The following is a 25,813-nucleotide window of genomic DNA, read 5'->3' as shown; positions in this document are numbered from 1 at the left end:
AAAACACACACACACAGCAGCCTCAGCCCACAAAGATGACCTTGTGATAAAGCACGGATGAGCGTCTGCTCGTTCTCCTTTCTTTGTTTTTTTTCTTCTTCTTTTTGTTGCAGAAATGGAAAAATGTCGAATACAAACCCCTCCTGCAAATGCACTCCCTTTTCGAAAGTGGTCGTGGCACGTTGAGCTCTGATGAAAAGACAATCTAATCATCTCAATCTCCAGTTCTAGGTTGTTTTTTTTATATCCCGTGTTCACACTAAATCCCTCCGCAATCCTCTCCTTTCTGCTCTCAAGCGCTCTTGCCTCCTGATTTTCACCTTTGTTGAAACCTTTTGTCTCATCCAATCGTATTTCATCTTCTCACTCTCTCTGCTTACATTTTTTCCGATCCAACCCCTCGCCCTCCCCCTTCGCAACCTATTATGCCTTTAGCTTATTCTCTGAAGCATCTATCTATCCCTCCATCTATTGATCCATCGCGGCTATTCATCAATCAGTCTCTAAAGCCAAGCCGTCTAGGAATGTGAGGCAGCTATAGGAGCTCCTGCTTCTCTCCGCTTTGCCGCCGGGGATGCTTCCCTCTCAATGGGGATATTGGCTTATCACCCACTCCTTCCCTGTTGTCTCTCACTTTGCATCATCCTGGTTAAAATAGGCAAGCGGCAAGCATTGTGCAATCCTTAACGCAATAATGTGTGAAATCTCACAGTGTGAAATTAAATGATATAGACAGAGAGAGGGAGGGATGTACAAACACATCGGAGGACAGCCCAATGTGTTTCTTGTTAGTATTTGACTTCTGTCCGTCTTAGGCAGCTCAGAGAGAGAAAGGGAACACTGAGACGGACAGACATGGAAGGGATCAGTGTAACGTTCCAACAGGTTTGAGATTACATAACTGTGTTTTTGGATCTACCGCCAGCATGGAGACACAAAGCAAACACTTCACAAACCACCCGGGCCGTTGCTCAGCGGTGTAAGGTCTACCAGAACGTGTACGCTAGTATGCACACGTGTCAAGTACATCTTCACATTCGCCAACTTCCAGGATGTAAATACCCAATTTACCTCTTTCAATTGGAGACGTGCGTTTCCGCATCGCTAACGAGACCGATCTGAGTTTGATTACGATGGGATAAAACCCACAAACAATTCCCTCAAGCCAAAAGTGCTTCTCTGATCCGCCGTTGGAAGCATTTGTTCATTTTTCAACGTTGCTTAAACAAATCCCTTCCCTCGACTGGAAGCTCCATTTTTTTTTTTTTTTTTTTTACAGCAGCAGCACCAAAGGCTGACGAGCACTTTTGTAGACGTCCCCGAGAGAGAAGGGAGGGGTGCATATGGGTAAATCCGTCAGTTAGTCTTCATGGAAACGGATTTTTTCCAAACCTCCGTGTCAAACACGCTTCCCTCTCTGAACTCTTCTTCTCGGGCGTGATGTGCCGCACATGAAAGGTTCTGGCGTTGGGGGTTTGTTCGGCGTGCTTGGTGTGATCGTGGAGTCCCCCGTCAACCAGAGCGCTTGTTTATTGTGAAAAGGAGGCGGTTAACGCGGAGCCTCACGGAGACTCACTTCCCCAAAGATCCTTCACAGTCGTGATGAGCAGATATCGCTGCTGCCGTTGCAAACGGGGAACGTTTGTTGCAGTGGTTTGATGCGGCATCTAATTGTTGCAAGACAACGAATGAGTGAGTTGGTTGCCTTACAACATTTTGCAAGAACAAAAACCTCAGATTTGTACCTCTGTCCCAATGCCAGTGCAGCTACCTTCTTTTTTTTTCCTGTGATTTTGCTGTCACACCACTTTCTCTTCTCCATGATAAAAGCATCAAACTTGTAGAAAGCAGCCGCTGTATACTGTGCATCCAAGTCTTAAAATTCCATTAGCTAATCCCGGTAAGAACCTCATTCTGCCGTGTGAGCTAAAAATCCCACTGAATGTAACTTTTGCGTAATCCTCTATCCCCCAGATGCCTGAGTTGCAGCGTGAGCGAAGGTGCAGACAAAACAGTGCAGATACGTGTGTGTGTGCGTGTGTGTGTGTGTTTGAGCACATAAACACTGTTTGAGAGTGTTTATCGTTATGCAGACAGGGATTAATCCTCCAGCGTGCATCAGTGACGTCATCATCCCAAAACAACAACAATAACAGCCACGGTGCGACGCCGTCAACGGTCACCGGGACGACTGATCCTTCTCGACAACAGCGCGGGAGGATTATGCGTGACAGTTTACTGGACAGGAGCTCATCTCCAGTGTGTAACTTGAAAAAAGAAGAAAAAGACACAAATAAAAAAGGAGGGATGGAAGACTGAGTGTGAGAGAGAGGAAATGCATCATCTGAGCTAAAATGATATCATTCCCAGCTGTTCCCTACAACGCATGGTACAGGAGGAGAGGGGAGATGGACGAGAGATGGATTACAAACCCTTGAAGCGAGTTGCATTGGAAATATATGGAATTATCTTCCTCTGCTGGCAGAGATATTAAGACAATCTCTTAATTAGAATGAACATCTCCATGCTTGGTTTTATTACAATAATACGTTTTAAAGATGGAAGCTTCTATCTGACATAGAAACACATATAACCAATTGTTTTGAGGAAATTAAGATTAAACGGTGGATTTCTCATGTCCCGTGATATCGTCAACTTCGGTGAAGCGCTTTGGATCCGTTAGAAAACCGGACCGTCTAAAATTGCATTTCCCCTCTGACCGCGGTGTGAAACAAACGCACCCAAACCAAAGCAGCCCCTCGCGTTTCTTTTGAAACGCCGGAGTGTGTTATCGGTCTGAATGCCCGCCAATGCTTTTCCAATCCACTCACTGCAGCAGGTAATCTTTTGGTTCGGCTGATATATGGCGTCGTATCACTTTTTTTTTTATATTGGCCAGTCAGTGACCTCTCTGATGGAATTGCTGCAGTTGATTTGATTACTGCGATGACAGACTGTATGTACAATAAATTGCAGAGCAGCGAACTGAAGCAATCATTTCTGATTGGCCGCCTTTTATGTACGTTTGACTTTATGACAGTTTTGTTCTGTGTCTTCTGTGTCATCTACAAATATTATCCAGATGATGTTTAATGCTGAATATTCACGGTTCCATTCATCATCTAATTCATTTCAGATACAGCGTGAGATACATCTGATAAATATCATATTGATAGCAGTATTGGCCTCAGAAATCCAGCATTGGCTGAGCTTTTAGAAAGCAGGAATCAAAACCAGTAATGTACTTTTTATTGCATTATGCCAAGCTTTCAGTTTTACAGAGCATTGAGATTAAACCTTGTGTATCCAAATGCATCTCACACACACACACAATATACAAAGCGGATGAACGCTACACCGGTTCACACACCATCACGTATGTTCAATTGCTCCAAGACAGAAACCAACAGCAATACCCGTTATTTGTAGTATTCTTTGCTATAGGAACTGTGAAATTCAATATCCAAAATGTTGTCTCTGGGCATCTTCAGGCTGTTATGAGCGTTCTAAAAAACAACCTCCCTCGCCAATCCACAGAGAGCAGGCAGGCTTCAGCCAGCGCATGTTCACATTTGGCAAGAAAGCCAGCTGTGAGTTCGTAACAGAACTGCATGCATTATGGGATGCTTCCACAGAAGTGTGGGTCGCAGCAGGGCTGTATTAATATTGCACTGAGGGGAGAGAGAGAGACAGAGAGACAGAGAGATGAAGGGGATGAATCATAGCCCTCAATGACAGCTGCTTCTCCTTCCTCCAAGGCGCGACAGCAGGGCCGACAACACACCCTTTCTATGAGCAGATCATGCGGCCAACGAAACAGCAGGTGCGTCAGCGGTCTACTGGAGGTGATCGCTGTCGGGTTTGTGGGAGCGATTCTTGCCAGTTCGATCCAACTACGCATTCCTTCAGAAGCCTGAAATATAGCCGTTCCCGACATATTATCTGAGCCGACAAAATCCCCTCCGCTTCCACTTGAAATTCAGTCTTCGACGGCAAGTTCTTCACTTCTATTTCTGACGCACGCTGCTCCACAGGCCCCTCTCTCCCATCTCCTCTTCAAATGTTTTCTTTACTACTCGATACGTTGCCTTCTCCGTCTTTCCCTTCTCCGTCTGTCTCTCTAGTGAGCTCTTGAACCTCCAATATTTGTCTAGAGATACTCTGCCATTCTCTCTCATCCTCTCTTTCACCCCGTTATCTCCTCTGCCTTCCAGATACTCGCCCTTTTCTCTTTTTCTCCCCTCCACTTATTTGTGTCCTTATTTCCTGAGAGCGTCTCCGTGTGTCTGCCCATGTTTTGACTCACAACTCGGATGACTGTCGTGACTCTTTGAGTCTCCTCGGCGGTGGACCACGGGGCCGACTCGCCCCTTGGATTTAATGAGGAACAAAAAGAAGGAACAAAAACACATTTTACGATCTGAGACACAAATGTGAAACATGTTGCCCTGCTTTCCAGAAGAATATTAACCAAGAATCCATTTAACTTTCCCTACCGCTTGTATTTACTTCACTTTATTTGTTCCTTTTAACTTTACTTGTATTAACTTCTTTTCTTCCATTCTCTCCTCCGTGTATATCTCCATCCACTCTTTTTCAAAGTCTCTTTTATCACACTGAAGACTGCGCAGGGGTCAGAGGTCATCCTAGGAGCTTAGTTGACTGGCTGCCACACACACACACACACACACACACACCAGTGGAGGCCTGTCGGTCCTCGCCACAACGCCAAGTGGTACCACAGCTGCTCAACATGCAACCCACACAACAGAGGGACTTACGGACCCCGCTGAAGGCTTACACGCAGCCTGACAAGCTGTAAAACTCGGAGGGCAAGTGCTCAGCTAGGGCACAGGCTCGGGGTCGCGGCGGAGTGAGAGGTGCCGTGATTGCTGTATATCACCAGGGGACATACCCGCCAGCAGGCTCGGATGATTTTTACGAGAGAGGACTGGGCAAGAATCAACTGATCAGACTTAAATCTGCAGCACTGACCAGTAAAAAACAAATATGCTTATGGCGTACACAAGCAGCCAGCAGCCTCCATTGCTGCAATGCCTGCTGCATCACGGCTCACGTGAAAGCTCCACTGTCACGTGTTGTTACTGCCGCTGTTGCTCATATAGCATTTCAAAAGCTCCACCCCGGCTTCCAGCTGTAGGCTCCCAGTCGATGTTCCTCCAGGGCTAAGTTATTCTCGTCACTCCCCGCTGCCGCTGTTCACATAGCGCTTCAGAAGCTCCTCCTCAGCACCCACCTGCAGGCTCTGAGACTATGTTCCCTCAGAGGACGAGTTATTATCGTCACCCTCCGCTCCGGGGAGAGACGAGGTCATGGCCCTCGACGCAAAATATCAACTCTGTACATATTCTACATCCACATGCACGCCATCTCCAGTAAAAGTCATAAAGTCTCCCAAGAGCTTGACTCTTACCGTCATGGTTGGGGTTGCCCAGTGTCCACGGTTCGTCCGAGTCAAAGTGCGTGTCGCCTCCTATTCCCGGCCCCGGGAAGTAGGCGTGGGCCAGGAAGCCGCCCTCGCCGTCAAAGGGCGAGCTGTCGCCGTGGAAACCCGAAGCGAAGATGATGGTGATGTCCACGTCTTTCTTGGTCCGCTCCAGCTCGCTGTAGGGCACGGCCTCGAAGCGCAGCGGCGTCACGTTTTGCCAGACGTCGAAGGCCCGGCGAATGGCGTCGTGCGTCTCCTCCGCGCCGACTTTGGGCGTCACGTTCTTTATGCTGCGGGGAAAACGGGAAGTTAGACTGGGAAGACAAACATGAACATTTCACACAACCAGGTCATTTTCTCTTATCTTCGTGCTCAAAGAAGCCTTGAATTGGGAGTTCACCTTCAGCTGTCAGGCTGAGCAAATGTATTGTAAACTGGTCTGATAAGACTCTTGGGATCTCGGAGCGTTTTAGTCAAACAAACACACGGAAGAGTGACTTATTCTGCTGGGCGTCCACTCGGAGCGTGAGATACGGCGGGATAGGAAACAACACAGTCAGTTTAGTGCAACTGTTACCAACACAACGGCTGAAAAAATAAAAAATACCTCAGCGATGTCAATCTACCCGCTCACAGTACGCCAAAAAGAAGAAGAAAAAAAATAGGAAATCCATCACGATCACCTGCTGCCATTTCCCCGCTCATCGTGTTCGCCAACAGAGAGCTAAATGAAGTGATTTGAGAGGGAAAACAGCTGAGTCCTCCCTCGCCGGCTTTGAGTTGCTGCAGGTGTGGAGAGGACGGGACAGTTCCCCCGCCACTGGAATTTATTTTCTAATTAGGGATTATCAACAGCCTACTGCCTGCTGAGAGCCCCGGTCTGGTTTGGGCAATCACGAAAACCTGACTCCACTTTATTCGCTCTCAAAATATCCCGGCCCTATTAAAACGCGGTTGGTCTCGGGATAGATGGATCGGTATAGTTTACATCATCACCCAACTTAAACGCCTGTAAACACACACACACACACACACACACACACACACACACACACACACACACACACACACAGCTCTGTGTCATCCTTTGCGCCTGTGGCGCCGTGTCAGAGGTGAGATCAGCTGATGAGTGCATTGTGTTAATAATGTGACAATTTATTGTTCTTTTCTCTTTCACAAGTCTTCTTGCTAAGGTGTTTCAAGTAGTTATCAATAATGCCTTTTCCCCTCCTCCCATCCAGCCTGTTTCCTCTGTATCTCCTGTAACCTCCTCTCTTGTTCCCTTCTTCATTGGGATTCTTCACAGCATCTGTGTTTGGCTGCCATTTCCCATTACAGGAATAAATATTATCAGAACCTCTTTTTCTCGTCTTCTTTTGCGTGGCGGGTAGACTGCTGCAGGGCACATTTATATGCTGCATATTAATATTGTATGCTAGCAAAGATTAATTATTGAATCAAACTCAGTGAAAAAGGGAAGCATAAAGGCTGGTTATGAAATATAAATAGAGTGCCATTGCATAGCCGCCGATTTCATTTAAAATGTTCTAATTGCTCAAACCAAAGAATAAACTGTTTCTATTTCTCTGTTTGCTCTTTCAAGACAGACTTGTGGACAGCCGACTGCCACGTTAAGCAAAGATGTGTTCGCTTCAATTACGCTCTCAAGCTTACGAGATTTATGTAATTTAAAGAGTTTTGACAAATGATCACCTTATAAAGTTGATCGGATGAACATGTTAGCAAACAGTGACTCTAACACATTGAGAAGCACCTTTGTGTCCAGCTGATGACAGTGAGTCCACTATTTACTTTACTTTTAGTTCTGTTTTAGACCCTTGAGGGACATATTTGGCTCTACTTGCTCACTTTGTCTGTCTGCCGTTTATACAAAAGGTTTCAAGAGTCCTTTTTTTCTTCTTCGGTCTGCTGTCCCGGAAAACAACACGGGTGAGTGAACCAAAGCAGGAAGGTTTTGCACCGTTACGCCCAAAAACAATGAGCTGAAAAACACTAAAAGGGCCTCGAACCGAAAGTTTTGATGCCGTGTTGTTGACTGCGTTTAAGATCCGTTATCGGTGATATGAACTGTGATGAATAATAGCGTGGAAATGTGTGCGTGTCCTCAACCGTCCTCAGACAAGGGCGAGTAATAAATGCTCGTATCTCAAGATTTGCTCTCGAATTACAGAAGCATCAAGTGAAGCGATGGTTTTGACTGTTGAGTAAGCAAACAGTCTCTGTCTGATTGGGGCCACTCATGGAGGCAAAACAAAATGGCCCTTCTGTCATTTTGAAATGCGGATGTAGAGCAGATAGAAGTACAGGACTGTCCTGCTTTCATATCCATATCAGTTGACCCGGAGAGTGTCTGCGAAGGCACGAGTGTTTTCTCTGAGGAACATGAAGAAGAACGGTTGTGGCACCTCGAGTGTTCTCCGTGAATCCGGTCCATGTCTTTCCTCTGTCTGGAGTTACAATGAAAAGCCTGAGCAGCGTCTGTGGCCCCTTGAGGAATAAAAAGATGGTTTCATCTGATTCCATTACCCACCTCACCGTGTGTGTGTCCTATTTTAAGAACGAGAGAGAAACGTGTGCAGACAGAGGCTGCAAGACGACAAGTGAACGAAAGTAAGCCCGAGCTGCTCTGAGGCCATGTAAAATAGTCAAACTCCATGTTGTGAGGTGATAATGATTCCGGATGCAAGTCATCTGCTACGATAGCACCTGCATGCAGGGAGAGCTGTCGGCATGACAAAGCTAATTAGTGCCTCCCCACGGCTAAGTGCTGCATGTGGCTACATGCAAACTAGCACGCACCTGGGGTGGCCTTGCATTTGTGCTGCTTCCTAAACGCCGGAGTCGGTTCTTTTTCAACAATTAGTTTTGAACCGTTCAGCTTATCGTTTGAAGGATATTTAAGGGGGAGAAAGAGTGACTTCAGTTAAAGACCCCAAGCTGTAAAATAAAATCTGTTTTACAGTCGCACCTCACTAAACGGAGCCACCAGGAGGAAAATGACAGATTAAATTATGAAAATGGGACAGACTTTACATAACTGGAAGCATTGTGTTCAACGTCCAACTTGTAAAAGGACACTGCAAGATACTAAGACAAAAGAGAAAATAGGACTTCAACATTCGTAGATCTCAGCAACTTCACTCAGTACAACGTTATCATTGCGAAAACAATGGCCAAAACAAAACAAATCAAATCTTGTTTTTGACATTTTGATACTCCTGTCTCAAAAAGGTAAAGATGAATATGAACATGAGACTCAGAGAACCGTCACCGGTCACTGTTATTGGATGTTTTTAGAACATCCTCACACTTTCTCCATTGCACCAATTTGAGTTCAAATGAGCAGCTGCAGGCACATCCGACTTCTGACTGGGAGCCAGGCCCACATCAATGTACAACACACACACACACACACACACACACACACACTGATTACATAACCCTAATCTGTCAGAGAGCACCTTCTGCTTTCCACTGGGGTTTCCTCTTCTCCTCTCAGCTCATCTCTTTCTCTATCCAGCTGCTTCTCATCCAACACCCCCCTACCCTTCAATTCCACCCATCTACTCCTCCACTTTTCATCAAGCCGGCTCATTTTCTCCTTCTCAAATCTGTGCCGGCACAGGGGAACCATGCACTCGTGAAATGAACTCCAAAACCTGTCTCAGTGTAATGTTTTAAGGAGAGAAATGTGCGGGCCTCGAATCTGTGCGGTTTCTGCCATCAGTGATGTACAAGCCCTACTTCAGCTGTATGTCGCTGATGCACTAGATTATATTTAGCATGTAATACTGCTTATACATTTATCCCTCAGGACAGAGAGAGAAAAAAAAAAAAACGTAAAAAACATGCCCACTTCTTGAGGATTATCCCATGAAACATGGGGCTGGGGGCAAGCATCGGCATGGTATGTATACAATATTACAGATCCTGGCTACTGACCTCACTAAATCAACAGGGAAGTATTATACAACACGTTGTCCCATACATTATTACTCATGTAGCTGCATGTCAGAATTTGGTGATGAGATCTCTGGTGCATGTATGGCTCTTGCATGTACACTCTTTTCCCATTTGTGTTGCATGTTCAGAGGATGAGGCCGGTTCTCGTACAGTCCTGGCTTTTAACAACATGTTCTTTGTAGTGTTTGGGTGGTTGTAGCTTGGCTTAAAGCAACGTTTAACCGTCGGGTTTGAAGCTTTCTGTCCATTATATAAATCTAAATACTGTGCTCAGCAGTGGCTCCTTGGCTCCACTAGAGGAAATGTGGGAAATGTTTAAGCACAAAAGCCGACAGACAAGAGCTCTACCAAGATCTGACAGTTTTAATTGGGCTACCGTTGATTAAAGATTAAAAGGCAGGATAGGAATAAAAAAAAAGAGAGCAAGTACTGCATTAAAAGAAATGACAGCAGGCTGTTTCTGTCTCTCTCAAAGGAATGTGCATCCTAATGAAAAGGTCAACGACACTGGTTAAGTCATGAAGGCCCGTTTGTGTGCACATGTCGATGTAAGTCATCTCTTCGGGGCTGTAGGCGCACACTGGGTTGATCTCGTTAGTCGCATGTCTTCACAACTTGACGGGTCGAGTCACTGTGTGGGACGGCCCGCGCATGTCGGGGTGGTTATGGGGTTTGGGGGAAGATGCCGCTACTTTGAGCCAACAAACTTGACACATTTTCAAACCACCCACCTGTACGTGATATGTTTGTGTTGCCACTTCTGTCCTGTCAGGGCGTAGCGACGTTTCCTGACATTTAATTTGGATGCGCCCCCTATCTGGTCAGGAACCCCACATCTTGGCTTCTTCATCCACCTGCAGAAAAAAAACAAAATCAACCGTCATTCTACAGGCGCATCTTTTTCACACTCCTTTCATTCATCGTTTTTCAAATTCTGATCCAGATGTGGACTTTGTTGAGTGTGCAATGAGTCATATGGTGGATGAGATGCATGCAAAACGCATACATAACACGTGAACGCTCTACACATAAAAGTCAATTCAAAATCTAAAACACATTAGCCTGTGCAATTCCTCCCAATTCTCTGCACTGTACAAATGAAGCACATATTCACTCACATGTTACACACAAGAGAAGCCCTCACCTTATCGTGTTATCGCTGCTTCAACAAAGAGAAGCAGAGGAGGAGGAAGAGGAAGAGAGAGAAACACAGGCACACTGTTAGAGGATCACATTTCACTCCGCCTCAGCCCAGCGGTGGGACAGCTGTTCGTCTGCATTCACACCGTTGGCCACCGCGTCGCCACGTTACAGTTCAGCGGCCAATTTGAGCTCATTGCTATTTGTGGCACGGATGGCATTTCGGTGTTGGTGGGGACAAATGTCAGTGAACACTGTTAGTTTTTTTGTGTTTTTTTAGTGATTTGCAGGTAGAATGATGACGGCCCAAGGGTTAAAACAGGGTGCAACCTGAGCTACAGCGGGTTTAAAAACAAGAGCATATTACTGGAAGTACATTTCACATGAGTAATGTGAATTAGATTCTAAATGCAAAGTATCATTTGATTAAAAACCTCTTACACAGGCCTCAGGTGGGTTTGACCCTCCACTACATCCGTGTGGCTGCCCAACAGGAAACGTCACAGACCTCTTCTCGTCTTCGCGGTGACAGTAAAGGCAGCTCTTCCTCCTCTAAACCCAGGTCATCCTTGTCTGCTGCGTTACGGTTCGACCGATCAACCAACCGCTGTCCCTGTTCTTCCCCTTTATTAATACTTTGGCATTTGGCAGCCTTTGATCTGACAACAGAGGTGCACTCTCTGTGAAAGGCCCCTTTGATCAAATTAAGACGCCCCACTTAATCCATGTTCGGGTAAGTTAGTGTCTCGGCAAAACCACTCTGGTTGCCTCACCGAATACAAAACGGGATGAAAGACTCAGCCACCGTTTGTCCCCCATCTTGAAGACATCTTTGTGAGTTTCAACAATCTTTAACCACCACTTGTTCGCTGACTGCACGTTTTACCCTTCTGGCTTTTGTTCACTCCCTGTTGTAAAATATCTATTTATGTCAGAGCGACTTTAAATTTCAGCTCGTAGTGTTAAATCAAATCGAGAACGTCAAGCAGGTAAAACATCTCCTGGCTCTTTTGGTATTTAAATAATTAATCATACTTAGGAAACAGAGACATTTTATTCGCCTGTTGTTTGTTTGGAAATCCATAGATAACCAACGTAACAAGCGTATACAAGAAATGTCCTTTTACTCTACTAAATTAAACATCGGCACTTCTTTGTGCTTACATTAAACTCCTATGGAGTCATCGAATAACTGCGAGTGTCTTTATTTCTCGTACATTTCTTATAACCTCTTATAAACCTCTATATAACCTCTTTCTTATAAAGATACGTTCCCGTATCTTTTGAGGGACGTCATCATGACGAAAGCTCAGAACTCAAAGTCCCGTATTCAAAGTGTGACTCACCCTATAGTGCTGCTCTCCAGAGAGCCCGTGACGTTGAGGCCGTAGCGGCGCTGCATGGCAGCGATAGCGGACTGCATGACTCGAGCAGAACGCAGCACCGACATTCTGGGGTCCGCGGGAGGAAGGTAGCCGTACCGCTGGAGCCATGACTGCAGACAAAGGAGAGAGGGAAGGGGTGAGGATTCACAGTGAAGGGTTTCCAGGTGTCTAGGCAACAAAAAACAAACAAATCATGGAGTGATTGTAGACTGATGGTTAAAGGGAATTGCCGTATTCCCTGTTCTATATGACCTAGAACACCATTTCTATACATACAACTAAACACAAGAGCTACTGAAACATTGGTAAGAAAAAGATCTGACAGATCTAAAAGGCACTTTTCTCAAGAGAGATCCAGAAAGGCAAAGGGCAGCAGAAAGAGAGAAACCTCTATACAAGGTTGGAGAGCAGAATGTAATTTGTTATCGTGTCATTTGGCTTGTCAGGGACAGGCTTTTGGTGTAATAGAGCTTTCAGTGTCTCTATAAAATCCCGCTGGAGGGAATCACAGCTCAGATCTTTGGACCAGGGAGAAGATGAGGGATCGGCTGGGCTCCCCACAGAAGAGGCTTTAGGGATTTGGATAGTCCCGGCCTCTCTGTATTCTCTCAGTCCTCATCATAAAGCTGGGGAACAGAACTGCCGCACTTAGCGACACAAAGCCAACCGACCAATAAAACAAGAAAATTCAACCAATAAAAATCGTGCCGTGGAGAGAGGCGACACAGAAACAGAATCTCAAAGACGCAACACGTCGCTGTGAAACCCGAGCGCCACTCTCCGGACACAAAGGAGAACCGTTACTCAACAATGGTGCCGACGAATATGCAGCTTCTGTTGCAGAGAGCGAGCTTCGTGTCGGGCTCCGAGCAGCAACAATGAGCTCTCCAGAAACTCATTGGACGGGCCGTTTGTATCTATTCATAGAGCTGCTACAAACTGGAACCACAACAAACCAATGAGAAAACAGACGCCTGCTACAGTAAAAGATGGAAGTCTTTGTGATGTCTTTTGTTGTGGTTGCCTCAAAGTGAAATAGCTTTGGGGTGTCGCTCAGCTAACTGGCAGTGTCTGCACACAGCAGAGGAATGACCGCCGCGTGGATGTGGACCGGTAGCACAAAGCAGACCAGAGCTGTAGATGGAACTGTAAATGTTAAACGTTGTTTCACATATATACTGTAGATAACTCCAATATTTAAATGTTTCAAAACAAATTACCTGAATATAAATATATGATGGAATGTGGGGATTACTGGTGCCCGTTGGTAAAGGAAAAACACATTCTTGCCCAGAGTAAAATGAATAACCGAAGTGTAAAAACAACATGTTGCGTGGCAGACTTTTATTTGGCCGAGTTTCGCTGTTCATTTAGTCGCGCGAGAACAATTAAATAGTCTCAGGAATTCCAGTGACTTAACTGCAACACCTCTTGAAAGATGTGGAAAAGACTAAACGTGAGAAACCTCGTTGTGTAGATTCCACGGTTTCCTATAATAACCCTGGAAAGGAACTTGCATGTAACTGTTAATTCATAAAGAAAAGCTTCCTGGAAAGGACGGCATGATGGTACTCTTTATGGAAGGAGCTTAGACGGAGCCTTCTAGTCAGTGCAACCGGAGCAGGTCAGCCGGACACATACGAAAATGTCAAATTTGTTTTCAAGTAGTCGACGAATCACGAACGGATACCTTCAATTTTATACCAAATTGCATTTCCGCCCAGAAAACTTGATGACAGTGATTTATAAACCCCGACAGTGATATCTTAAACTATACAATCTTTAATCTCGTTCGACAACCGATAGACGAGAAAGAACCCAGGATGCACGAAAACACAAAACGTCTCTCGTGCTTGCATTATAAAGGGGATATGCAGAGAGGAAGCTCCGGCACCTAAAGCAGACTCCATCTCTGCAGTTTATGCGCGCTGTGACACACTGACAGACCCCTGATGCTCCGCCTCCCTACTTCCTGTCCCCTGAGGCCTGTGGGTAGGCACGTGCACAGATTCACACTTCTGCAGTGATGAAAATGTGAACGTCCCGGTTCACATTTTTTTGCACCTCCTTGCACACCCAGAGCTCCCGTCACGTCAGTCAGGCTTTGTTCCGCCTCTTCCGCTCCTTTACTTTCTTTAATTGTGTTCCTCTTTGTCTGCTGGGTGCTCTGTACTTATTCACGGATTTCCCACTGCCTCTCTTTTTCTATCTAACCCCCGTTCCCTTCTCCTCCCCTCGCACTCAGTGAGCGGGTGATAACATTATGATGTGTGTCAGGCTCTTACGAGCTGAATACACCTCTGGGGGGAGAGAGAGGTGCATGGGCGAGATTTCCATTTGGCTGCTCAGGTGCTGGGACTGCAGCTCTGTAATCTGCCACACACACACACACACACACACACACACACACACACACACACACACACACACACACACACACACACACAGACACACACAGACACACACGCATGTGCTCAGGTTGAGACGAAGACACGGATACTCTGAAACCTGAAACACCTGCAAACAAGCTGCAGTCTCACAAGAACCTGACGACTCTTGATGGAGGCTCAGTCACAAGAAAGGAAATCACAAGACAACAAACACCAGAGCCGCACATCAAGCTGAACACGTTTCAGTTCACTAACCCGGTTGGGTGGCGCCACAATGCATGAGGTAAAAATTCAGAAAACTGAAGGGTTTTTGAAAACCGTTAAACGATGATTCAGTTTGGGAAAGCAAAATAAGAAAAAAAAGTGATTGAGTGAACCTCATTTCACCCCGCTGGGTTGTTTTTGAGCTCCCTAACAGTTCGCTGTTAAAATAGTACCGCAGATGCAAAAGCTGAAGGGGCATGTTTTAATCTCTGAGGAAGAAAAGAGTTGGATGGCGGGGAAATGCAGCGCAAACATTACAAGTTACAGAGAGGGAGAGAGATAGTTATTATCGTACTTTGTTTAATCCTTCCAATCTTATTTTTAACTCTCCAAATCAGAGTGGAAAACTTTCAGAACTTTGTGATTATCCTCACACATCTTCTGATTGTGCCTCAAGTAACATTTATATTACATATTCTTTACAGGCCTCTAATAAACCTTGATTCATTCAAACGTCTTCAACCAGCTGGTAACACACACACACACAAACACACACACACACACACACACTGTACCATCTTGACTTTTCCCCTCTCGGTCTCTCCGTCATGTTGTGCAGCTCCCTTCCTTCCTAATGTCTACGTTCCCTTCCCTTGTCCTGTAATCATCCCTCCCTCACATCTCCTGCCTGGCATTTGAGGGTTTGTCATTGCGGCCACATTTGGCTTTGTCCTACAACCACTGGCTCCCCGGTGAAATCCCCGCTGCTTTTTTTCTGGTGAAAGGGCGGTGAAAGAAAAAGGAAAAAAAGAAGATATTGATGAAAACGTATACAGCTCAGACGTGGCACTGCATATTCAGCTGAACAAAATCAAAACGCGGTGTGGTTGTTTTCCCTTAGAATGCTGTACATCTGGTCGATGGAGAAGCACCGTAATCAACGCCAGCGTCGGGACATAAGACGGGTTTCGAAAGACTGACCACTTTTTCTGTGCGGCGGGGAGAAAACATCTCGGAGCAGTCTATTCATTCAAAAATAATGTGCGTTCACGGCCTGAACGTTGCTGCGTGGACACAAATGTCCTCCATGTTTACAGATACATTTCTTGTTTTTTATGATGTTTGGAAACCCTGCTCAGAACATTAAAAACAAAGTGCATATGAAATGTATTTTTGCAGTATGAGAAACACGGCTATCATGTAAATGAGTTTTGTTTTTTCCAGGAGCTTTGGCCCGTCTGTATTAAGTGAGGCGGCGTTTTGCGCTTTCAGACAATGCGCTATATCAGATACAGAGGTGTATTAAAAAAATAAAGGGGCGGCAGAGATAGAGCGAGCTGAGATACGTCTGTCACTCAGACGTCAACCGGATATTGGATGGTGTGTGTGTGTGTGTGTGTGTGTGTGTGTGTGTGTGTGTGTGTCTGAATACAGGAGGTGAGCGGCGTTGCTTAGAGAATGTGATGGAGAGACATGGATGGTGTCTCTTTTCCTTTTAATACAGCACAATAAATGAATATTTGAAAGCAGAATTACATATGAATGTCATACTGTGCTAAGGCTTCTTGTATGTTGAAGGTTATGTGCTTAAAAGGAGTATTCCAACATTTTTAGAACTGCCTTTTTGGCCCGGCTTTTCGTCCCTAGTATGGGTTAAGCTCCAAAAAATGCAACCGCCTACATTTCCCATAATACAACAAATAGCCTGTTTTTGTTATACTTCTCCTGCCTGGTAAGCTCACGCATCTTTCAAACTCCACACCTCCCGTTTCCAACGCAGGCCAGGCTGAAATAACCCGAATGACCTCACTGTGACATCGCTTTCCCAGATATCCTTTATTTTTATTTATAGTTTCACAAACTTTTTCCTCAGTTTGTCCGTCACGTAGAAAGCCTTCAACTTCCATGGTCAAACCAACGCAAAAGTTGCCACAGTTGCACTTCCAGAATCTGAACACACACACAGACACACACAAACTCAGGATTCAGAGAGAGAGAGAGGCACGAGCTCAAGGCTCAGAAATATGAATACTGCATAAACTTTCAAAGATTGCATCTGAGCCTTTGATTCCCATCATCATGCCGAAGGTTGTGGATTAGGTCTCCTCTCACACGTCGTTATCATTTCGTGACTTCTTCTGGGGAAAGGCGAAAAGAAATAGAAGGAGCGTCAGACGTGAAGATAAATCATTTAGAGGACGCAAAAAGGGGGCTGCTACAAACTACGAATATAGATGACGTGGTGACCATGTTGCTTTCCTGACGTCTGGGGGAAATGTTTGAGGTTTAAAAAAATAAATAAAAAAGAACACACGTCATTTTCGGTGTGTTTGTTTGATCCACTCGCCCCGACTCTCGCCCACATCCTGATGCAACTCCCCGCCAACCTAGCCAAGTGGGATCACGTCATCAAACAAAAATAAGCCTCTCGCGTGCAATGTCATAATTATGCTGTTAGAAATGTAGCCGGTCTTCCGGAAAAGAGTGCAGTGGTATAACGAGGTTAAAAAACTTCTCCAGAAACCGAGGTGCTCTTGGAGCGGAGAGATAAGGAGTCGGCAGCGCGCCCCGACGAAGGCTAAAATGTCTGAAATGCGTCGGTGCCTATTTTTGGGGTTCGCCACACTTGATTTCCCTCCACTTTGAAGTAGATTCCTCTCATGCTTCTGATGGCGGAGGAGCCCGGCCTCACCGCACGTCTTCACACGGCGCATTTCATCTTCACCTTCGTCACACAGCTTGTGGTTTATAATCCCGGCCCTCATAGCGTCCCTGAAAAAGGACACTGCAGTGCCGTTATACAACCATATCTAGACAATGCAATGCGCGGGGTTCTCTGAGCATCTTATCAAGCCGCGTGTGACCTTTCAGGTACAGAAAAGTCTCCAACAGGGAGACTAAAAACCACAATCAGGACTTAGCAAAGTCGTCTCAGGTGAACTCCCCACGCTGCCGACACACAGAAGGAGACGGCAGAGCAGTGGAGTGACTCACAGGCCTTGTCCTCACACAGATGCCTCACGCAAGCAATGAACCGAGGCGAGCGCAGAGTGTTCGTGTCCCCGGACCACCTCTTCAGCAGCCGGCGTGCTCCTGCTACCTGAACAGCAGAAACGTGAGGCCAATTAGCCCATGGGTTCTATGAAAAGGCCAACCGGTGCAGGGGCGACAAAATCCCTCTATTATGGATGAGACGTGCCTCCGGGAAGCCCCCGGTCGGCACGGCAACGCGCCGATGGCGTGCGGTGTTTTGGCGCTGATCAGCTGATGGGAGCGCGCCCCCCCTGATGACTTTGTGCACATGAATTGTTTATGGCGAGTTGTGAACACGGCAGCTCAGCGTTTTGACATTTAAAGTGACTTAAAAAAAAATAGCTGATATGAAGCCATATACAGAATGAAAAAGTGAGGGACAAGGGAAATAGCAGGTGATTCAGTTTTTTTTTTAAGTTTTTTTTAATGACCACAGCTTTAATTGGTTGGCATCAGGCTTTTCATAAACTCTGGGAACTGGCACCTCTCCACGTCCTGTAATTCACTGAGATTGAAGTCTATGCGTCAATTTCTGTGACAGTCGCGCGCGATTTCCTGAGTTTTTTTTCCTGAGTCCCGAGATACACCCTGCAATATTGGAGCTAATTAGGCTCAGGCTGTTCTATGAAATCACAGAATTATGCTCGCCATCAGAGCAGGTTTGTCACGGATCCTCAATGAACCGCTCAGAGAGTGTTTACAAGCCCGGGCCACTCGGAGGAGGTTTATAGGCAGAATGAGACAGAGGAGACCAACTGCACCTCGTATATTCAAACAGCATCACTCACCGAGTGCACACACCGCTGCTGTTTCCAAGAGTTTGTACCCAATGTATCTATGCATATACAGTATGCATCAGAAACATTTAGTAATCCCATCATGCATCTGGCTTAGAGCTTGGCTGTTTCAGCCAATTTTGTCTCTGGATCTGTCAAACACAAAGGCAACACAGCACTTGTAAAACTGTAAATTGTCTTCAAATACTCAATATGGCATAATCAGACAACCAATAAGAGAATTTTTGAAACCTTGTTCTCTTTGCACATTCTTTCATAGTCCTCAAGATCGGTAACTCCACACTCCAGGGTGATGTTTCTCGTGAGTTCAGCAGGTATGGCACTCAAATTACAAGCTGTATGTCACTTGGTACAATTTGGCGAGCGTCAAATGAAACTGATGCGACAGGTAGAAGCGGTAGAAGCGGTGAGCGGCACAGCAGTGCTGCCTTCTAACATCAATGCGTCCCTGTGCTGTGGCCGAGCTGCTGTCAGTTACTCGCCTCGGAGCCTTTCTGGTTTTCGGTCTACTCATCTAATCAGTGAATGATTTACACCCACAGACGCTGAGTGAATACAATTAGCTCCCTGCTAGCACCGAACAATCAGCAGGAGAGGACCTTGCCCCAAGTTCTTTTTCATTCCATTATCAGGCCGACCAAATATTAGCAGAAAGTTGAAGGAGAAATCACATTTTGGAATCATTTCAGTGAGTGCACCAAGCACTGATCTTTCTGATTGTATGACAAAAGTATGTCTGGGGACAGAGGAGGGGGCGGGCGCAGCGGAGCCTCTGACCACCCTGAATTATTCATCGGTTACACGCAGAACCACTGGCGAGTGCGCCAGGGTCGCCAAGACAACCGCAGCCCTGCTGCCCACACCGGTAACCACAACCCACACAACACACACAGCTTCACGGCTGTACTTGAATTCATGCTGTAAAAATTTGCATTTGCAAAAGACTGAACATGACTTTTAATGACAGCCTCATCTGCCCCACGTGACCCCAAAGCAGTGACTGTTGCAGACGTTGAACGGGGCATTGCCTCATAGCTCTTGCACACACACACACGTGCACACATGCACACGCTCTAAAAACACTTAATGCGCGCCGCGTCCGCCACCTCCGTGGCCCCCATTAGGACGAAATGTCACAAAAATGTCACCCTAAAATGTCACAGTCTGATCATACATACTGATCAGGACAGTGCCTTTTTCTAGTGGATCGTCCTTTGGGGGTTTTCCAAAGCATTTTTGATGGCTTAAGAATTACATAAAGAAATTAATTCAAGCAAAAGGCCTGTCTGGATCATGACATCTCACACCAGCGGATGTCTTACGAACTCACGCTGCAGAAGCATCATGAGTCAACTCTCCACACGGATGATTTATATTCAAGTCATGTTAATTCTGGGACGAACTGTAACCACATATTCAAACATGCTGGTTTTTCAGATTATGTCATCGCACACAGAAGCAAAATCGCAACAGTTGCCACAACTCACAGAATTGTGAGAAAAACACTCGCACGTTCCCCCACCGAGCGCTTCTGTCGACGGCTTAATTGACAGCCGACATGCGATGCCCCATTGGCATCATCTACTGTTGCAGTTGTCAGTCACATTAAAGATTTAACAGCTCAGTAAACTGTGACCAAAGATACATCTCAGCCAGAGAAAGACTGTGTTGACATGCAGGGAGAAAGATTGGGAATAACACACAACAATAACAAGTGGCTGCCGAGTAGAATCGGGCGAGTGTTGCCGTGTGTGTGTGCGTGTGCGTGCGTGTGTATGTTTGTGTCATTATGAATCATTTAGGTCAGTGCAGGTGTTGTGTATTCTCTAGAATTGGGTGAACAGACTGACACAGACACCCCAGTGGCTCTGAAATCTGCTACCCTTACCGAAGCCAAATGACGTCAAGGAAGCAGGGTGTGTGTGTGTGTGTGTGTGTGTGTGTGTGTGTGTGTGTGTGTGTGTGTGTGTGTGTGCGCGTGTGTGTATTCGCGATCCATATAATTGCTCAGTGAGAAACGAGGGCAAAGCGCACAAGTATAAATACACTAAAAAAATACCCTTGCATGCAGTCAGACACAGAAGGTAAGCCCATACGTACACAGTGGACCGTATGTAGGAGGGAAATATGGCTGCAAAGAACCACAGTCACAGCTTAGCATCTAGTTTGTTGAAGACGAGGATGAAAACTGTGCAGGTACCAGGAACAGCAAATAAGAGAGTTCAGATTGTTTTGACACTGATTTGTGTTGTATTCAGTCATATTTAAGCCTCTGTTTAGCACAGGAAATAATACATCTCTGGGTTATTTTCTTTGGTCTGGTCATCAACAGTAACTGTGAGGGCAATGAAGCCGCCGTCTGATATGACACACACAGACACACACACAAATGAACACGTGCGCAAAACAATGAGGATTGAGAGCAGAAATCCAGTGACAGAAGCACCAATACACACACACACACACACACACACACACACACACACACGCACGCGCACACACACACACACACGCACGCACACCCTAGTTGTTTTCCATTATTCAGATGCCACTCAAGAGGCCCGAGCACGGCGACCGGTAACATGAGCTGCGACGGGAATGAAGCCTCGCCATTCCCCGCATAGTGACAACAGCACTAAGCGGTCTGGTTGGACCCCGGCTGTGCTGGGCTTTAGCGAAGGGCTGGAAACAGCTGCTGCTGCTGCTGCTGCTGCAGCGTCGACAACGTGCGCCTCATCTTTTTTTTTTGCAGTATTAATATATATTTTATTAATAAGTCTCTGTTTGTATATTTATTAGCCACGGCGACAAGTAAATAACCGACTCATCTCGGATCACGACCAAATTTGAATAGGTTGTTGTTGTTTTTTTGACACCATAGTGTCAAAGTTATGTCCACCATATTTGATGGAAATCTGATCACAGATAAACAACTGACCGCCTGCGGAGTTCTGCCAAACCCATGTTTATTAATTACTGTATCCGTCTTGAGACGGGACGTTTAACAGACGAGAACGCCGGAGAAACTGTGCGCCCTTTCTCTCTCTGTTGAGCAGCAGATCATCCCTAATAAGTATAAGTATAGGTAAGAAACTCAGCTTGCTCTCAAACATCTTCACGTGACTCAGAGCGCCGTACCTGATGCCTCTCTGTGAAGCACAGAGTTTAACCGAGGTAACGCGATGCTCACCCGGCTCCGGTGCCTCCGCGGTGTTCCCGGGGAAAAGCTACCATGGTCACAAATCCCAACGGGATAAAAAAGGGGAGGGGAGACTGTAGGGCACCGAAATAGCTGTGAGTGATACCATGAGGGTTTTATGTAACCAAGCAAATGTATTTGACACGTGTGGAAAACAAAGGCATTTCAAATGAACATTATCCAGTGTCACTGCTATGCACATGCAAATTCTTCGGTGACATCGTGCCTGCATCCATCGCTTTGGGGGTAGCACCAACCCGACGTAAAGGCAGCACAGGCGGGAGAGTTTCAGCAGCACGCTTGGCCTTTAAACCTGCTAAATGTTATGTTGTATCATAACGGGAAAAGCCTTAAAGGCACCTGGAAGAGTTCAGAACCATCACTTTTAGACAAAAGCGGAGGACAGTTAAAAAAAGATCAGGGCTGTGTGTTTGTGTTATGCAACAGTCAATGAAATTCCACCCCAGTTGTGAGACGGTGTCAAACACAGACACAGAGGAAGAGATTAAAAAGCCATTATCTTCCTTTTAATTACTCGGTTATGTAAAAAGCTAATGATAAAAATAACCCAAGAAAGCTCGTCCACCTACTGAACGTGGCCTTGCAGAGAAAGCATATTAAAAAATGACTTCACTGGCGTGTTCACTAGTGTTCCACATAAAATCAATATGGAGCGAAACAGAAAAAAAAACTCGCAAGGAGATGAAGAAATTAACTCGCGGCTGTGTCATTGTTAATGACATTGTCTTGTTTGCAGGCAGAATCACTTCTTGAGGGAAGACAGTCGGATGAACTAAAAGATGAGGAGCTTTTGGAAGAATTTCAGCAGCAAGCACAAGTCCGGCAGATCCGTAGAGTTATAGATGTTACGAGTCACTATTAATTACAGTGTTATCACCCACCGACAGGCTGCCAAGTGTAATCCAGAGCAAAGAAAATTTGGAAGAAGGGAGACAAATTGGCAATTCAGTAAACTCAGCCAAGAAGTCGAATCCAAGAAGTCAGCAATAACGCTGCCACCCGAAAAGTTTTCTGAAAGGCCGCAGTCGGACCAGCAATTACAGGAAAAGCTTTCGGTGACCTTCCACCTCAGACCCACCTGGCATTTAGAGGAAATACTTTCTCCTCACTCTCCTCACCCTGTATAACCCGAGATGGTGAAAGCTCCGCCTCCAACGCTGCATCCCGTTCTCTTTGTACGTGGTACACATGGTACACACACACACACACACACATATATACGGTCAGAGCCGGTCCCGTTAATGAGTCCAATGAAACCCGTTCCACACCGTCCACAGTCTTTCCAGACAGGGAAACTGTTTACGACATCACAGACACACAGAGGGGGCATTAGTCACCCCGATACTGACCGTGTATCGCGATCGGGCTTTTCGAAGCCGGACACGTCTACGGCATTTGCAAAGCACTTACATGAGACATATTTTAGGCTCCAGCTTTGCCCTGCTTCAACTCACAGACTGGCTCAAGATACTTTTGGCAACTTGATGCTCAAATTCTCAAAAGTTTGCTCTAGGGCATCTCAAAAGTTGTGAGTGAAATGTGTGTGACACTCCAGCCGGCTCCAGAGTTCTCTCACCCCTGGGATACCCCGGGCAATAATACGGGTTCAATTAAGGGGCCAATTAGGGGCCAAAAATGGCTTCTAAACTACTGCGTTAGGGATAGCAGGAGGCTGCATGGACATAGAGTCAGAACTCATCTCACAATGTTTTTACTTTTACACATGCAGATATGTATTGACTGTTACCATTGAAACTTATTAAGGCAAAGCTTTCATGTTTTCCTTTGTTCCCGCTTAAAAAGCCAGAGACTTGCTTCTTTCTTTACAAAAAGGACAAGTAAGCAATACGAAGTAGGAAAGATCAGAGTTCCTCGGTTACAGCACATTTACATGCCAGTGTGACAAAGAGAGGGCGAGATGTCGGGCCGCAGGAGGATAATGACATGCAAGTCAAGGCAGAGGACGTGGGAGACGGGAATGTGCGGCCAAGTTAGGAATTTGAAATTCATAAAAATATGACGATGAAAACGACACCATCATCCGCCGTTGTGTCCTGCAGCGAAGAATGAGGCTGGATGTTATTGAAAAGCTTTCGACATCCGATCAGGTCCAGAGAGAAGGTTATTTTGGTTGTGTTCGGGGACAACGGTCAACAAACTTGGCCCAGAACCCAATTTACCAATCGAGTACGAAAAAGAAACCTGTTTACATCCCTCTAACTTCCCCTGTCTGTCACGGGAGCCCGGCCTATTAACTGAATAACCTGTAGCATCTGGACTGAATCGGCTCCCTGCGTCTCCGAAAAGGGAGAACGGTGTGGCATGCCAAGCTCAAAAACCATGTGGACGTGTGGAAGTAGGACTTGAGTGACACGTCAGTGGACATGCCAGGATGTTCCTGGGTTGCGTCTCTGCGTTCGTGCGAGAGGGTCGCCGTGTTGACGCCTCGTCATTATCTTCTGGAGTCGCATCCGACTTTGGCTAAACGGAGGAGATTTGCTCTGGAAGCACAAAGGGGCTGTAATAAATAAACAGATGTGCCCTTTCATGAAGCCCAAATGTCTCTCCTCACCCACTGGAGGAACAGCTTGTGTTTGTGCTGCAGAGTCTCGGAAAGAAAAGAAAGACAAAAGTTACATTGACTCATTTCAAGGCTGGTTGAGCGGTAAAGTTTATTGGCGTGACACTTGCGGCCTGAGGGCTTTTAACAATCCAATAAGTCGGGATGCGAGATCAGAATGAGAGCGCCCCTTTGAAAAGACTCTCTCTCGCTCTGTCAGTTAAACATCTCCTCTAGGTGCCCATGTTGGTGCCTGTGAACTCTTACGATCCCTTTCTACAGAACCGAGCCTCGGAGCATGTGCTGCTCTTGGAAAGGATGGCACAGGCGGTACTGTCTGGACGCTATCTGAAGATGAACGTCTGAAAATGTTCCAAATCACAGAACCCTGAACACAAAGATTTGGCCATGAACCCACTCGGAATATTGCCCCGAAGATGTTTGTAAGTCATTGACTCACATATTGAATTACATGGGTGTGTAACCTTTATATGGAGATAACACTATTAGAGTTGACTAATGTTAAACTGATCGTGTGGCCTATGTGCTCTCTACTGGGGACATCTTTTTCTTTATTTTCTCTTAAAAAAAATGGTATTACCATGTAATTAAGCTACTTCGTATTCTGCTTGGTGACACTGCTTCTCAGCTCAGAGCCCACTTTAAAGAAAGTGAACAAGCCCAGATGAGAGCACACAAATGAGGTTCATTTCCTGAGATACATATTCAAACCGAAATATCAAAAATTCCCCTTAGAAAAAGAAAGAAAGAAAGTGGAGAACAGGACGGGATGGAGCTCCGGACCCACAGCTGGACTCCTCACAAAGACCCTGTTGTTGGGACATCAACAGACTAAACAATGTGCCCAGAATGCGTTATGTGTGGAGAGAAGAAGAAAAGAGCAGAGACGACGCAGGCTTCTCGGAGGAAAAGCGCAAACATGGTCAAGCCAACAGATAACGGTCCCGGTGCTTCTTACCTCGACGCTGAACGGCTGCTCCTCACCGTTCACGGCGCATAAAATCCACAGCAGCAACTGCAAGCATAGCGTCCCCATACAGCAGCCGTTGAGACATCTCCTATTGCGCACCGCCAATAGCACCATAGTGAACCCCGCGGCGGTCGCGCACTGTCTCTGCTCGGTCGATACAAATAAAAAGGGACAGCGGGGATAAATCCTAGACGTTTAGCGGAGACATTGTTGCCGTCTCGCTGTTTCTCTTGCGGAGGAGAGGAGAGGAGAGGAGAGGAGAGGAAAGGGGAGAAGCAGCGGATTCGTCGACCGCTCGCTTCGCTGCTTTTCGCCGCGGTGGTTTTGGGGCAGGAGCGTTGTCCCCCGGGGAGAGTCTCGCTGTGAACGCCTGTCAGCCGCCTTCCCGGTCTTGCAGTCCCCGGGTCAGTCCTCCGGTGCACCGGCCGTTGTTCCAAGCGGACGCGTCCAGCCCGTTTTCCGCACCGCGCGGCATAGCTGCCCGTTTTCAATCGTGTTTCCCACCGAGTGCGCACGCGCGAACTGCCACGAGCGCCCCCCCCTTCGCTCCCCGCCCTCAACTCAATTCTCTCAACAGTATATACACTCCCGACGGCTTTTGTTTGAAATGTCTTTCACGGGCTTAAGTGTCGCTACTTCCTGCGTCAGCACGTTAAAACT

At 46.2% G+C, this 25,813-nt stretch overlaps 1 protein-coding gene across 1 annotated transcript in view; it reads right to left on the bottom strand.

The window, feature by feature from the left end:
* mmp16a (matrix metallopeptidase 16a (membrane-inserted)) overlaps positions 1 to 25,267 on the bottom strand; it is a gene marked incomplete at both ends in the record, with an annotated part of 56,645 nt that extends 31,378 nt beyond the window's left edge. Inside the window, 4 exons of the mRNA XM_079233996.1 lie at positions 5,435 to 5,739; positions 10,165 to 10,287; positions 11,920 to 12,068; positions 25,142 to 25,267. Coding sequence (XP_079090122.1) covers positions 5,435 to 5,739; positions 10,165 to 10,287; positions 11,920 to 12,068; positions 25,142 to 25,267 — 703 coding nt within the window. The remainder of the gene's footprint in view (positions 1 to 5,434; positions 5,740 to 10,164; positions 10,288 to 11,919; positions 12,069 to 25,141) is intronic.
* Positions 25,268 to 25,813: the final 546 nt, after the last annotated feature.

Source organism: Taurulus bubalis (genome assembly GCF_910589615.1).
Source record: "Taurulus bubalis genome assembly, chromosome: 18".
Taxonomy (NCBI): Eukaryota; Metazoa; Chordata; class Actinopteri; order Perciformes; family Cottidae; genus Taurulus; species Taurulus bubalis.
The sequence above is the reverse complement of the archived record's forward strand: the minus strand, read 5'-3'. Positions and strand labels throughout refer to the sequence as shown.